This window comes from Schistocerca cancellata, chromosome 1, assembly GCF_023864275.1.
Source record: "Schistocerca cancellata isolate TAMUIC-IGC-003103 chromosome 1, iqSchCanc2.1, whole genome shotgun sequence".
NCBI lineage: Eukaryota > Metazoa > Arthropoda > Insecta > Orthoptera > Acrididae > Schistocerca > Schistocerca cancellata.
In genome coordinates, this window is record NC_064626.1 from 453,899,458 (window position 1) to 453,916,523 (window position 17,066).

Below are 17,066 nucleotides of genomic sequence, written 5' to 3' on the forward strand. Positions count from 1 at the left end.
AAGAAACAGAATGATGAGGCGCGTCTCTTCAACAAATTGCACAAATATATTATCTTCAGCGTGAGAAGGAAGAAAGCTTAAGTTTTAACGTCCCATCGACGATGAGGTAGTCAAAGAGGGATTACAGGTTGAAACTGGGAAAGGGTAGGGAAGGGTAGCTCCCGAGACCTTTCCAAAGGAAACATCTCGGTGTTTGCTTCAGCTAATGCAGGGAAACGACGGAAACCCAAATCTAGATAGGGATTTATGGGAAAAATTCACTATTAAACGGGAGGAGATAAATTTCCACGGTATAGTTCCCATCGATACGGAGTCAATGAAGTAGATCAGTACGTACAGGAGCTCAAAATGCAAACAATGCAAAAATCATGAAGCTCTTCAGCGCATAATCATACTTAACACTTTTAGGTATTCACGTTTCATGCCTTACTTTCTTTCTCATTCCTCCATGTATCCTACACGAGTAGCGAGGCTCTCTCCTGAGATACTAAAAGAGTTTTTTTCAGTTTATGATTAGCATACCGTACCATTGTGACGCTTGTATTGCTATCTGACGTTTTCATCTGACATGTTCATATTCGTCCTTGCTCCACATTTGTATTGATATCACTTAAGGTCAGATTATAAGGCGCTGCCATTTTTTCTCTCTCTCTCTAAGAAAATAATAATAATGATGCTTGATTTCTCTGTTGTGCAATCACAATGTTCAATCACTTATTCATAATATATGAACTGCATTAATTTTCTTCTACTAAGATATTACAAACAACAAAGCCAACTAGACAGTAACCATACTGCATCAAATTTTTGAACCTTTATCACCGAGTCTGCATCATTACGTAATAACACATAAAAAATATAGCAACGACTCAAATACACTGTAGGACATAACATTAAACTAGTAGTGAAAATGATTGTACGCAGTGTAACTAATGGAAATGTGTAGTTCATTCGGGCGCGCAGCTCAGCTTCCGTACCAAGTGAAGTAATGAAATACATCCAGACTTACGTTTAAGCCAGATGTCGTTGCTCACAGAACGTGATATCGTTTCCAGCAGTTTCCCAAACACAGGACATAGAAACGGGTGGTAAGTTGCTTCAGTTAAACTTGTTGAGAAAATAACATGTCCTAGGAGATGATTACCATCACTCCATCACATGTCAATATCACCTAAGATTCCACAGTCCCATATTATTCCTTAAATTAATATAATTAATTAATGTTAAGCAGAATATTTCATATCAGCGGACACTCCGCTGCAGAGTGTAAATTTAATTCTCGTTGAAGCTGTATTAATAAACCAACCTACACTGAAGCGCCAAAAAAACTGGTATAGGCATGCGTATTCAGTTACAGAAATATGTAATCAGGCAGAATACGACGCTGCGGTCGGCAATGCCTGACATTAATTCTGTCTGCTGCAGTTGTTATATCGGTTACTGCTGCTACAATGGCAGGGTATCAAGCCTGAAGTGAGCTTAAAAGTGCTATTCTAGTCGGCTCACGAGCGATGGGACACAGGATCTCCGAGGTAGCGATCAAGTGGGGATATTCCCGTACGATCATTTCATGAGTGTACCGTGAATATCAGGAATCCGGTTAAACATCAAATCTCCGACATCGCTACAGCCAGAGAAAGATCCTACAACAACTGGACCAACGATGACTGAAGAGAATCGTTCAAAGAGACAGAAGTGCAACCCTTCCGCAAAATGCTGGGTCATCAACAAGTGTCAGGCGTGCGAACTATTCAACATCATCGATATGGGCTATTCGTGTACTCTTGATGACTACGCTATACAAAGCTTTACGCCTCGCCTGGGCCCGTCAACACCGACATTGGGCTGTTGATAACTGGAAACATGTTGCCTGGTCGGACGAGTCTCGTTTCAAATTGTATCGAGCAGATGGACGTGTACGGGTATGGAGACAAGTTCATGATTCCATGGACCCTGCATGTCAGCAGGGTACTCTTCAAGCTGATGGAGGCTCAAAAATGATGTGGGGAGTGTGCATTTGGAGTGACATGGTACCCCTGATACGTCTAGATACGACTCTGACAGTTGACACGTACGTAAGCATCCTGTCTAATCACCTGCATCCATTGATGTCCAATGTGCATTCCGACGGATTTGGGCAATTACAGCAGGACAATACGACACCCCACGCGTCCAGAACTGCTACAGAGTGGCTCCAGTAACACTCTCCTGTGCTTAAACACTTCTGATGGTCACCAAACTCCTCAGACATGAACATTATTGAGAATATCTGGGATGCCTTGAGACATGCTATTCAGAAGATATCTCCACCCTCTCGTATTCTTACGGATTTATGGACAGCTCTGCTGGATTCATGGCTCAGTTCCCTCCAGCATAACTTCAGACATTAGTCAAGTTCTCGCCACGTTGCGTTGCGGCGCTTCTGTGTGCTCGCGGGGGCTCTACACGATATTAGGCAGGTGTACCAGTTTCTTTGGCTCTTCCGTGTATATCGGCATCATTAGACTCCTATGTCCGCACATCATACTTTTCAGCACCAACATGCTCAGAATGAGCACTTCCCCTTTCTCGAAAGTGTCGAGAAAGTGCAGCGAAGGTTCTGGTGCGGGTGTCTTGTATTGTGAAACCAATGCTCTTAGGCAAGTCGAGCATCCCTTTCATTGTACCGCTCTCTGCTAAACAGTTAAGTCGATGAACTCAAATAGTTCGTTGTTCTTACTTTATCCACGACTAACAGGGACATGCATGCACGTCCGAAGGAGCAATGCATCGTACTTCAGAACAGTGTAGGCATTGCAATATCGTATTTATCCGCCAAAACCGGGCAAGCGACTTTGAATTAAAATGTCTCCTCTGTATGGGAATATACATAATGGATGTACGGGTCGGGTTTTAGACACATGGTTGATGGAACATGGAAGTTTGCTCGGACAGCCTAATGGTATGTCGAGCTCCCGTGATCAGCGGGAAATCCGGGTTCGAGTCCCAGTCTAGCACAAATTTTCGCTATCGTCATTTTATTATATAGCTGACAGTTGTCGATATCCACAACTGCAAATACATTTCATGTATATGGTAGCATAATTTCCACTTCATGGTTATCAGTTATTCATAATAAGGCGTTAATATCTAATGAGTTATTAATATGTTTGTTAAAATAAGGCCTCGTTCAGGAGCTGAACTCATCTCTCATTTCCTGCGCAACTCTTAAGATTGGATATGATCTACTCTTCTCTTAAATTTCTGCTGATACCAAGAAATGTTTATTACAGATCGTTGTGATAGTAAGGTTTTCTCTATTGTAACATCAGTCTCTAATATTTGATGAAACTAAAGTAACAAAACTACAGGGGTTTGTAAGTCATTCACCTGGCTCTTAAATTGCAGTAAAAATTAACAAATCTGCGATAGTTATAATTAACATGGTTTCGTTGAGAAGGTAGATGGATAGATAATATTTTCAGTAAATAGCTACAGAGCTACTCAGATGGTGGCTTTGTATTTCGAGTGACACACATGAAAGAAAAAAAATGAAGTTGTTTCACTGCAAATTATGAGGAGTAATATGTTCACGGTCATCCGGATTCAAGACCACAGCATTATGAACTAAGAAGTAAGGACGGAAGATTTTTCTTCGATTATGTCATTCACTTTACTCTGGTTCACATTTTGGCAGATATTCGTATACACTAGATCTCAGTTTTTTTGTCTGATATGTATTGTACCAGAATTAATTTTTTTTTAAATTCCCATTCTCGTTTCTGACCAAGATTTTCAGCTGGTTTCCCCTGGTTGTAAGGTAAATGTCAGAACTAGAAACCTTCTGCCAAATATACCCAATTGGGACTCCCGCTGCACCAGCTCGCCTGCTGTTTGGCCGGATAGTCAATGCCCGTAGCGGGCCATTACTGAAAATGCACCTTCTACCTAGAGAATGAAAATTATTAGACAGAGCTTTAGATACACATCGAGAGGGTTTAAATTGACGACTCCATCGACAACATTAGAAGAAGTATAGAAGCAGTTGTTTTGCGTCGAGTTTTTCTTATTGCCGACAGTGCCCCGATAAACTATGCAGGTGCCTAGAAAAGCCGCCTCCCGCGCACGTTCGGAACCAGCTTTCAACACCATCGCTATTTTTCCGACAGTGCAGCCTCTCGACGCGTCGGGCACTTTCTCCGAACTTCCGCCGCAAAGACGCAACGCTGCGCGCAGTAATCGTGTCGCTTTTTTCCGCAGGCCAATCGCTTTGTGCTAGCCGGAGGGAACGGCGCGCAGCCTCCAACGTATAATCAAGCCCCGCGATCGAGCAGTTTTCAGCCGACGCAGAAGCGTGTACTCCGCAGCGGGACATTTCTTCTGAGAATCTTTCCCTCGCGCGGGCACGACTCCACAGTTTCACTCTCGACTAATTGTGTGAGAATGCAGGCAAATGGCGAACTCGCTAGCTTATGTCCGCGTAACAGCCAGGAAGCGGTCGCACGCGCTCACACGGGACGGATGGCGCTCTTTCGTTGCGCCGCGACGTTTGTTGTCGGCTGGGAAGCCTAGGTCAGGCTCGCGCGGTTCGCCATTGTGGCAGCAGAAGCGCGGGCTTGCGCCACGCCCTGGGAGCGTTTCGGGCGCAGGGAAGGGAGACGGAGTTCGCGCAAGAGCGGCGGCCGGCGGCCGGGATTCCAGCGGCTGCGTCGCCGTCGCAGCCCACTTGTGGCGAGCCCCCAGTGAAGGGTAGTCGCGGTCAGCGGAGCGTCGCGTCGCAGTGAGCGGAAGGACGGCCATGCGCTGAGGAGGGCCGGGCTACTCGAGCCAGCGATGGTGAGCCGAAAGTACGCGCTCGCCGCCAGCAGCGACGCGCCAGTGGCTGCCGAACGCGTCTCCAAGTTGCCGCTTCCGGAGGCCGCGTCGTCGACCGCCGAAGACGAGCAGCCGCGACAGCGCTTCCAGTATCTCGGGCCAGACGCCAGCCTCGATACCTCTGAGAAGACAGTTCACGCGGTGAGTTTCGTGGATGGCTCGTTGTCGGAATGTGCGATAATAAGTGCTGCGGAATCCTCGTGCGTGTGTGTGTGCGTGCGTGCGTTTGTGTGTGTGTGCGTGCGTGCGTTTGTGTGTGTGTGTGTGTGTGTGTGTGTGTGTGTGTGTGTGTGTGCACGCGCGAGCGCGCGCTTGTGTGTGTGTGTCCGCGTCACAGGGATACCCTGCTTAGAATGGTGATGCCTCCCACACGGTAGTGTGCTACGACCATCACTGTCAACAATCGTTCTTCCCGCGCACTATTCGCGACTGGAACAGGATAGGGGGCTCTTGGAGTATAGCCGGCCGGGGTGGTTCAAAATGGTTCAAATGGCTCTGAGCACTATGGGACTCAACTTCTGAGGTCATTAGTCCCCTAGAACTTAGAACTACTTAAACCTAACTAACCTAAGGACATCACACACATCCATGCCGGAGGCAGGATTCGAACCTGCGACCGTTACGGCCTCGCGGTTCCAGACTGCAACGCCTAGAACCGCACGGCACTTCGGCAGGCTAGACGGGGTGGCCGAGCGGTTCTAGGCGCTTCAGTCTGGAACCGCGCGACCGCTACGGTCGCAGGTTCCAATCTTGCCTCGGGCATGGATGTGTGTGATGTCCGTAGGTTAGTTAGGTTTAAGTAGTTCTAAGTTCTAGGGGACCGATGACCTCACATGTTAAGTCCCATAGTGCTCAGAGCCATTTTTTATCTTGGAGCATACAATGATGTCCCAGGAGAAATTGTCAACATTCAGTGATTCTCTTGAGGTATTAGGCGAAACAGACTATTACGGTACCCATCGTTCCCAGGGTCGTCCTCCATCTCTTTTTCCTTGGCACCTACAATTTATAGCCTTTAAGGGGAGTCTGTCACTTTCTATTGTTTCTAGGCGTTCGTTTCATTTTCTGCTATAATCTAGCTATAATATAATTTAGACTAAAAGTCATGTTGTCTGTAAACTCGTGCAGGTGATTTGATTTATATGTATTTAACGATGCTGGTGCTGATTCAGCATTTAACATTTGACGATGCCACTATGGCTGTAGTACATTAGGACTTTGTTTTTATGAAACAGATCTGATGATGGTCATTAAAGACCGAAACCGGTAATCTATTAAACAAAAAAGATTGTGACCATAGACGTAAATTAAAGGAAACTTATTACATATTCATTTATTCCGCCTGAATGCGGCTTTCTTGCTTTTTGCTAATCACCCAGGTCTCGCTTCCACAGAGCAGTGTTGCGACTGCAACTGTTTTGTAGAATTTATCTTTCCTGGTTTTGTTTTTAAGGTTTCTGTTAACTGTTCCACACATCCGGCTGAATTTACTGAGTTTAATTTCTACATATTTGCTGTAGCCATATGTGTCACCTTACATCCTAGGTAGCTGAAGTGGTTTACTTGCTCTAAAATCTTCTAATTTACCGCTGTTTCTCTTCTAAAATGTTCTTTCCCCCTGAAGGTCCTTGTCTTCGTTTTTTCTGTTCAGATCCCTAGTCAAATTTTGCACTTATTCGTGCAGGTTCTCTTCTCAGTCTGCTAGGATCACTGTATCGTCAGCATAAAGTAAGTTTTTAAAAAGAGTTCTCCTGTCTAGGTGTGTAACTTTTGAAATTCTAGTAAACATGGGTTCATTGATACCTTGAGACCTATGAACACTGTTACGAGGGTGAGCCAAATGAAAACCTTAAATATTTTTTAAATATTATTTATTGTGCAGAAGTGGTACAAAGCTGTATCACTTTTCAACATAATATCCCCCACCCTCAATGCAAATCCTCCAGCGCTTACAAAGTGCATAAATTCCTTTAGAAAAAAATTCTTTTGGTAGTCTGCGCAGCCACTCATGCACCGCGTGGCGTACCTCTTCATCAGAACGGAACTTCTTTCCTCTCATCTCGTCTTTGAGTGGTCCAAACATCTGGAAATCACTTGGGGCAAGGTCTGGTGAGTATGGTGGATGAGGAAGACACTCAAAATGCTGGTCTGTGATTGTTGCAACTGTTTTACGGGCAGAGTGGGACCTTGCATTGTCATGTTGCAAAAGGGCACCTGCTGACAGCAATCCACATCGCTTTGATTTGATTGCAGGCCGCAGATGTTTTTTTAGGAGATCTGTGTATGATGCACTGGTGACAGTGGTCTCTCTAGGTATGTAATGCTCCAAAGTTACGCCTTTATCGTCCCAAAAGAGAGTCAGCATAACCTTCCCTGCTGATGGTTCGGCTCGGAACTTCTTTAGTTTTGGTGATGAGGAATCGCACCATTCCTTGCTCGCTCTCTTCGTTTCCGGTTGGTGGAAGTGAACCCAGGTTTCGTCCCCAGTAACGATTCTTACAAGGAAGCCATCACCTTCTCGTTCAAAGCGCCGAAGAAGTTCTTCACAAGTATCAACACGTCATTCTCTCATTTCAATAGTCAGCTGCCGTGGCACCCATGTTGCAGACACTTTGTGAAACTGGATCACATCATGCACAATGTGGTGTGCTGACCCATGACTAATCTGTAAACATGCTGCAATGTCAATCAGTGTCACTCGGCTGTTTTCTTTCACTATGGCTTCAACTGCTGCAATGTTCTGTGGAGTCACAACTCGTTGTGCTTGACCTTGACGAGGAATATCTTCCACTGAAGTCACACCATTTGCGAACTTCCTACTCCATTCGTAGATTGCTGCTGTGACAAACATGCTTCACCGTACTGAGCCTTCATTCTTCGATGAATTTCAATAGGTTTCACACCTTCACTGCGCAGAAACCGAATAACAGAACGCTATTCTTCCCTGGTGCAAGACGCAAATGGGGCGGCCATCTTTATACTGATACTGCGATGATATGTGTGCATCTGAATTATGCTGCCACCTACAGGCCATTCTGCAAGCTGTTTGTAGCACGCTTATCAACTTACAAAATAACGGCGCGAAATTTCGATTTGTTATTACAAATTTAAGGTTTTCATTTGACTCACCCTCGTATGTTTGATACTGTGAAACATGTCTCTTCTACTGAACAAGTGCTCCTCGAAGCTCTTAACGTATGCGTTTCAGGGTCCGTTTTTACTTGACAATTATTTCATGTTTTGGTCCATACTACCTCCTCCCAAAATATGTAGATCAAAGAGCTTGCAGTGGAATAGGTTTGTTTCACAGTGTCGAATATCAACGCGTGCTCATAGCTCTGCAAAGGTATGCATTTTAGAGCCCATGTTTGCTAGACTTCCTGGCGTCGAAGGATCTTTCCTGCCATGATCCTGAACATTGACCAGATCTCCTGGAACGTCCTATAGATGTAGATGTATTCGGATATCCAGTCAAATCTCTGAGAAAATATCAACACCGAGAAAATACGCAGCCAACGAAGTGAAATGAAAGGCAGACATGGCGGGTTACCCTTTGGCTACATTATTAATCAGTCGCGACTTAAGCCAGAGCTAAGATTCGGCCGTCAAGAGGAGAAGATGTGGTAACCTAAAATTTCCTATCGACATATTATGCGCCTTTGTCTTGGGTTAAATTCCAAACTTCCCGCAGGAACTCAGAGTGAAGTCGTGCGACGATGTTGATGGTGATTCGTCAGTCGAATGGAAACGGTAAGCACCTTTGGTGTTTTTCGAGGGGAGCAGGCTATTTAACGGCATCATGTTTCACTCTCTTCCTTCTCCCATTGTTATTGTGAATAAGACAAACATAACGCAAACACAGAACATGAACTCATGCCTGTTAAAGCACCTGATACGCTACCCCCCTAAGTAGGATCGACAAGAAATATTTGCCCATTCCGTGGGTTGAGGTAATTTTCAAAGTGTGCTTGTGACGTGAATGTGAGATACAACATAATTTTTCCTTGTATACGAAAATAGTTTCATATATCTTAATATACGTACATAAAATTTACATGTCTGTGGTTGATGTATATAGAGTACGAGGTACTCTCTGTCCGTAAATAGACTAACTGAACAATAATAGAGATACTGGCGTAAAATGCTTCTGAAATGAATATAAGATCCAAAAAATTATACGTTCACGATAGACAAGTGCTTTACACAATAATCAGTCTTCGTTTAGGGTTAGTCACTCTGTCTCTGAGATTGATAATGTGACAAATATCTGATGAAAAATAGCCACCTGCCCAGCCTCAAGAATGGTGGCAATGACAAAAGTCAATTTAGCGTCGATCTGCTATAATTGTGGAATTTAATATGCACGTCCTATACCAAATTCTTTCTTCTAGTGTTTGTTATTCATTAATTCGTCCCAATGCCTTCCGTCATCTGTGAAAGACCTATATAATCCGTAAATCAAATTTCGTGTTCCAGAACATGACAACTGCATCTTACCACAGTGGCCATGAGATCTAATACTATTATTAATCTCACACTTAGTTACTTCTTAACGCTGGTACACGTTCAACTTTAAATCGATATCATCTTTTGAAGCTATGTTCCTTCATCCAATAAGTAAGATCTTTTTCTGTGGTGAAGGGACCCTATGCCTCTTAACTGGTTGTCAAAAATGAACCTTCCAAACAGAATTTTGTATGTCATAGCTGGGGAAATAGTTGAAACAATCACCATCATAACTTTATCTGATCATCTATATGCTCGGAAATTAATTGGGGAGAATTTATCAAAAGTATTATTATTACAAATACGAGATGGAGTCTACCGAAAACAATGCACTTTCCTGAACAAAAGCATTGTCCTTTGTATATCCCCGTAGGAGAACAAAATAAATGCCACTTTTGCGAAACGCTTGATCGGAGATTGCATTAAAAAGGAATCCTTTTTTTTGAAAGGTGAGCTCTTGTTCTTCTCGTATTCTCTACACACAAGGTTACATGTAACTGAAATTGAAATGGAAATCTTAGAAAATAAAGATTTTAGATCACATTGTTACCTTTGTCCCATAGTGTCCATTAAAGACCACGTTGGCGTTTGAGTTGTTCAGAAATTATGTTTCTGGGGTATAAGGATTATCTGATGTTACTGTGTCCTTGATTTCATTAATTTGGTGAACTGCTTCAAGCCGAGAGAAAGAAACGCAGGTACACTTCGTTCTGAAGGAAAGACGAACGCTAAGGTCTGATCAATTATCTTCTCTTTAAAATTGTATACTTTTCACTAGTTCCGCTGAGCAATAATGCTATTTTAGCCCTACCTATTTTAAGGCCTAATTGGCGTTTTCCATTTCCAAATGTTTTCCTATTTTTACTGACTTAAGACTGTTTTCTGTTTTACGTTTAAAATTTCAGTTCGTTAAACGTATTTAATATTGCTATTAGTGGGGCTATAACAGGAACAAGAGACATTCCATAATAATTCTAAAGGTTAGTAGATTTCTCCAAACGACACTCATAGTCGGTAAGCCCCATTTCTAAAGGGGACGTTGTCAGATGAACCTAGTGTCCAGGCGTGGAAGATACATCCCCTAATGATGCACGATTTTTCCGCTAAAACTGTCTAAACAGTTTTTAAAAATTTGCTATCGAATATGAATCTCGCATCACTTTCTGAAAGCAATATTTCATATTTCACATGAAATACATGATATACTGCAATACTGTCTAAGGCAGCGCATTACATTGTTGCTCCACAGCCTTTTTTAATCCAGATTGATCCTGTTTTACATTGCTGTTCAAATTTCGATTTAAGTATGAAAGTTTAGTAGAATTCGGAGAAAGACAAACAGGAGGAAAATGTGGAAGTGTTATTCGCATGTCGTTCTAGCTGACAGAATTGCTATCACCGATGGGTAATATCATTACGTCATGACCATTGCTGCCACATGGTACTGTTTCTTAATAACACTATGACACATACAACGCGGCCTGCAGATTTTTAGGGAAATTTATGGATATGTTTTCAGTCCAGACCGCAAATAATCGTAGTTCACAACATTTCAGGTGACTAAGCCCTCTGGGAGGGATACTAGCAAAGCTTTAATACTGGCAGGCAACAGTCACGGTTCCAGATTATCTTCACCGTAATTTTTACAGTAATAGAGATCTACTACAAGGAAAACATTCCATCGTCAGTTTGGTAGACTGAACTCAAGCCTATCACAATGTACCAAACTAAGGTGGGAGTGTATTTCTGACTGTGATCTTCTCTGTTTGTGTCTCTTAATTAACCAATGACAAGTTATCACATTGAGGTGGTGATACGTCCCTGGCGGCGGCTTCCTTGGACCGTACGCTTCTCTGTTTGTGTCTCTTAATTAACCAATGACAAGTTATCACATTGAGGTGGTGATACGTCCCTGGCGGCGGCTTCCTTGGACCGTACGCTTTGATAATGCTATCACGACCTACCTGAATGCGGTAGTCGTCCATTCATGGCATCAGTCTTTTTAAACTATCGACCATACAGTAAAAACAGCAACACATTACCTTGTCATTAACTACAGTCAGTTGCAGAGTTTTGTATGTGACAGTCTAAAGAAAATAAAAGGAAAAAGTCTGCAGCTTGATTGGCGATCGATGTGCACATTACATTCGAGAAGTACTGAACTCCATAAATAACGAAGCAATGGCTGTTTCTGAACTTTTCGTGCACTCTCGACATGAAACCTGAATATAGATTAATTTTCAAGATTTTAGTGCTAATAAAACTCTACACTGTTAATTCTCGACTCCGTAACTGAAATCACTAACACGTGCTAGCATAGTAACGCCTACGCATTAGGAAAACATTTTAAATCTTGATAGCAGAACAAATTATCATTACGAATATTTTCCTGCAATGAAAGGAGGAGTGGTCACCTACGGTTTGTTATTGCCAGGCTGTACGCGAGAGTGCGGCTCAAATCCTATTATCTCGGTATGTCACGTGAGGAGAGCTCATTTTGTTGTGGCACTGTGTTCGAATTTTACTTTTTCACATTGGCTACAGGGTGCTGTTATCACGATGTCCATTGTATCCGGGCCGGCCGCGGTGGTCTAGCGGTTCAGGCGCTCAGTCCGGAACCGCGCGACTACTACGGTCGCAGGTTCGAATCCTGCCTCGGGCGTGGATGTGTGTGATGTCCTTAGGTTAGTTAGGTTTAAGTAGTTCTAAGCTCTAGGGGACTGATGACCACAGATGTTAAGTCCCATAGTGCTCAGAGCCATTTGAACCATTGTATCCACGACTAGATACCACGTCACAGAAGGAGATCCTTCCTGATTTGCTAATGTACAACGATAAAAATCAACCGTAAATTATAATCAAAAAGAACTTCAGCTACCCTTCTCTCCACTCCCGCCCAGCCGTGCGAGCAATTTTATTTAGGCTGTTTTAACGATTTACAGAGCCAACAGAGACGGCAGAGTTCAAGTCGCATTGCTTCAGTACCCTGAAAAACGCTTTTTGAAGTAATGGACGAAATTTTGGTTAAATCATTCTACGTATGTTGCGGTGCAGAACCCAAAAGAATTTCGAAGGTTTTTTGGATGAGATGGAGAGCTTACTTGAAATACTTAGATAACGCAGGCTGACGTTATACAGGGTGTCCCAGGAGGGACTGCCAATTTTCATAGAATGACAGAAACGACTATTTCAAGTAAAAAGACTTCGTATATACACATACCCTATTCCGAATGGTTTCCAACACAGATCACATTTAATGTACATTTGTTTTTGAGCTAGGGGCGCGCACCATGTGTCTTACCCACCCAACCTCTTTGACGTTTTATTGTAACCCAACCTAGTTCGTTACTTTCAAGTTCTTTGTTCGGGAAGTCTTTCTGCCGTTAAACTAGCCCGTTGAATAAGCAATTGTCCTTGGTGTGTTGTGAGTGAAGCAATGCGAGGGGTCGAGGGTGTATCAGAAGAAGCATCAGTTAAATGTGTTTGTACACGCGCAAGCTAAAATGCCACGCACTAATGAAAAACACGTATGCAGATACTGTGGGCGCTTTACGACACGTCCGGCTCCTGATCGTAAGGTGTTCACCAGAGTTCTCAGCACACAGTGTGAAACAGGTATTCTTCCAAGTTCCCATTTTTCTTCTGAACGTGCAGTTCAACAGCCTGTGCAGGAACAGCAACACACTGTCGAAACGGAGCATCTTAGTCCTACTAGCAGCACATGGGGACTTTCTGCACGTATCAGTGTCCCACGAATACGTATATGACGAACTTTACATGCGAAGCGGAAAACTTGTACGCATCTCACATTCAGCTTGTCTACAATTTTCACATTGGCGAAAGTGCCACAGGAATTGAATGTTTAGTAACTGTTGTCCATGTGCACATGTCTAAACGTTACGCTGTAGTGAATAATACAAAAAATAAATAACAATGTGCATTAAATGTATATTTACTGATGATCTATCTATTTCTTCAGACTCAGTGGAAACATACACTAGACAATTAGAATTGCTTGATGAACAATCTGAAAAAGCAGGTTTACAAATCTCCTTTGAGGAAACGAATATCATGACGAACGTTAAGGGAACCCCAAACATAATGAAAGGAAATATGGAGAAACTAAGAGAAGTAACACGTTCATGTATCTGGTAGAAGTAATTGAACAAGACATATCGGAAAAAGAAGCCACTAAAAGAAAAATTAATAAGATGAAAACAGCATACTATCTCTCTGAGGACATATATACAAGAAAACAATTTCCATCAACGCTGTACTTACACACTACACTACTGTACTTCGCCCAGAAGCACTTCATGCTGCAGAATGTTTAACTCTGATCAAAAAGGCGGTGACGGGTGCACTGTAAATCACAGAAATAAACATGCTAACGAACATTTTGGGAACAAAATGTGTTCAAATGTGTGTGAATTCCTAAGGGTCCAAACTGCTAAGGTCATCGGTCCCTAGAGTTACGCACTACTTAAACCGCCGGGCGATTTTTGGGAACAGTTAAAGAGCAAACTCAACAAGAAGACGTTATAATATTGAACTTCATAAAAAATTTGTAAAAATTGCATGACTAGGAAAAGTAGAATAGCCTTTTACGGCCACATCTAAAGGATGAAACCCAAGAGACTGACAAAAAAGACGTTAATTTATCTCGGTAAATCAGAAATGGATTTGGTGCAAAGAAGTTGGAAGGGATTTGGACGACCTCCAAATTACTCCATGAGATATGGAGCAAACACTGTCACTCAGAAAGAAATTACAGGACTCTACAGGTCTCGATGAGAAATCAAGAAGAAGACTGGAGCCACTTGTACAGGAAAAAGAAGAGAGGACCATCGAGAAAATGATGAATGTGGAAAAAAAGAAAGTAGAAGCAGTTGAAATAACTGTAGTCCGCAGCGGCTCTTGTGTGAAAAAATAAGCAGTACATTAAATTTGTTCTATGTCGGAAACCATTCAGAAAAGAGCATATGTCTGTATAATATTTTTTGCTTCAAATGATCGTTCCTACCATATATCTGAATACTGAACATCCCTCTTGGGCCATCCTGTATATGCCACTTCAAAATGGCCATTTGACCGAATTTAGTTGTGGAGTAAACAGAATAATTAATTACGACATCGTACAGCCAAAACGTGATTGCTCCAGACTGTGGCCTGAATGAAACAGCCATAGGAACGTAAAGGATACGTTGTACTGTAGTTTCCTGGCCACTCGTCTGTAGGTCAAAGCCAGTTTGCGGTATCTGGGGGAAGAAGGCTTTGGTCCAGCGTGTAGGTGATGAGCCGAATTCACCGTCAATTGTGTATATGATTTGTGATCTGGGCCTGCAATGCTGGTTTCAAGCGTAAGTAGTTTTCCGTGTAGAGTCCTCTAATGCCAGCACGAAATGTCCATTGAAGTTTCCTGCATTCTGTTCCTGTGTCTGATTGGCCGAAAAGGCTATTATATTAAAAATAATTTTGTGTGGCTCCTTGAAGGTCGTGATATCGGAGGAAAACGGGCTGCACTACTCGTGGGCCGTAGGAGACAAGTCTTGTGTCCTCTGGGACGGAATCGCGGAGCTGCTACCTAGCTGGAGTAGTGGCGCAGTGGTAGGGCACTGGACTTCTGCAAGGGGTATCCAAATGAAAACGAGACAGATGGAAAATAGTAATTGAACTATTTATTATTTAAAAAGTAGTCACCATAAAAATACAGTTATCCCACTGAGAGACGTGACGCTCTGTGTCCTGTGAATAATGTTGGCAGTTGCCTACGGAACCATGATTGTACCTAGGCGTATACCTCATCGTCCTAAGCAAATCCACTACCACGAACAGTCTTTCATCAGGGCACCAAAAGTATGGATATATAGGCCTACCCCTATGATGCCGAGGATGTTTCGAGTACGCTACGAAGTTTCGTTGGGAAGCACTTGCATGTCATACAGTTCCGTTCTCTCCCCATGCGATTTTCATGTTTTTGGAGCCCTGAAGAAAGATATTCGTGGCCTTTGATTTGCTTCGGATGAAGAAATGCACGCCTAGGTATAATCATGATTCCGTAGCCAGCCACACATATTTTTCCATGAAGGCATTGAAAGTGTTGTCTCACAGGGGGATAAATGTATTATCAGCTGAGGCAACTGCTTTTGAAACTATAAACAGTTTAGTTGCTTCTTTCCTTCTGTCTCGTTTTTATCTGACTGCTCCTTATATTTGGGAGGACGGTCTTCAAAATTCCGCTCGGCCGTCCAGATTTAGCTTTTCCTCAAATGGCGTGAGGCAAATACCAGGACTGTTTCTTCGAGAAGGCCATTGACAGTTGTTTCCCGGCTCTTCTCTAATCCTATCTTCGGTTTCAGTTACTGTAACACATCAGTTCCTGATTAACTTCTCGACTTTACACTCCTGTAAAATTTTATAAATGACCTTTTGACTGTAAAAATTATTTATTTGTACAATCCACTATTATAATTTCACCCGCGTGGCCATTATAAAGAGGAAATAACTATGCTTTAGCATATGTAGAAATTAAAAAATCATCTGACATATACAGGGTGAAGCGAAATTCGTGCACTCGGGCTTTGCAGCGCGACTCCTCACATACCAGCGAGTACATCCGGCAGAAAAAGGACGTTAAAGAGATGCAGTCTGGCGACATTGTAACGATATGAATGGTAGCCACCACTGTCAGGAAGTATTACGCATGCTGTACAGTTGGTGCAGTGGATAGAGTTTTGGGTCAACATGCAGGAGGTCGAGGATTCGGTCCTGGGTTGGGGCGAATTTTTTTTATTTGCTAATTTCGTTCTGACTTCGATAGTGTAATATACTCAGTTTCTTATGCCCTGTCTTAGGACAGAATAACCACAAAAATTACATCAATTTCGAGATGCTAAAGATGATAGCACAGTACAATAATACAACATCTATTTGTCATTTATACTACACGTAATACGAACGCACAGATGTCGCACATTAGCAACCAGTGACAATAATAACGACTCCCAGAGACGAATGGAGGGGAAAGTTTTACTGATAGTTGAGTAAATAGTTATCTATAATGAAGTACTGTCTAAATGAAGCTGTGAAAATAACAATTTGTAGGGGCACGAAATGGAACAATCACATGTCTCTGTCGTAGATAATACAGGTGTCAGACTGCGGTTCATTGGTTGACATATAGGAAAATACAGTCAAAATCTACAAAGGAGACTGTATGCACAATACTCGTGCGATCAAATTTAGAAATTACTTAAGTGTAGGGGACCCATACCAAATGGGACTAACAGGGGATGTTGAAAGGATACAAGAAGGATAGCACGCATGGTCACAGGTTTGTTCGGCGCATCAGAGAGTGTTAGGAAGGCGCTCAAAGAACTAAACTGGAAGATATTTCAGGATGGACACAAACTGTCCCGTGAGAACCTATTTAGAAAGCAAGTGATGAATCTAGGAATATGTAACAACTCCCTACGTATCGTTCCCATAGGGTGACAAGGTTAGACTAAGTACAGCACGCATAGAGGCATTTGAGCATTCATTCTTCCCGCACTCCATACGTGCATGGAACGAAAGAAAGCACTATGTTATACCGCATTGGTATAACAGTTGTAGATTGTCGTAGCTGCGTTGGGAAAGTACCAGAGCTCCAAATGCTAATAGAAAGCACTGATGCTCAAATCGCTGTAGGCACTGAAAGCTGGCTA

At 42.7% G+C, this 17,066-nt stretch overlaps 1 protein-coding gene across 2 annotated transcripts in view; it reads left to right on the forward strand.

The window, feature by feature from the left end:
• The window catches only part of LOC126176871 (atrial natriuretic peptide-converting enzyme-like), a 590,044-nt gene that overhangs the window by 300,073 nt on the left and 272,905 nt on the right, over positions 1-17,066 (forward strand). Inside the window, exon 1 of one of the 2 annotated variants that reach the window (XM_049924068.1) lies at positions 4,733-4,995. The exons of the other annotated variant lie outside the window; for it this stretch is intronic. Within the exon in view, the coding sequence (XP_049780025.1) occupies positions 4,813-4,995 (183 nt within the window). The 5' untranslated portion in view covers positions 4,733-4,812. Of the gene's footprint in view, positions 1-4,732; positions 4,996-17,066 lie in introns of those variants that run through there. 2 annotated transcript variants of the gene reach the window in all.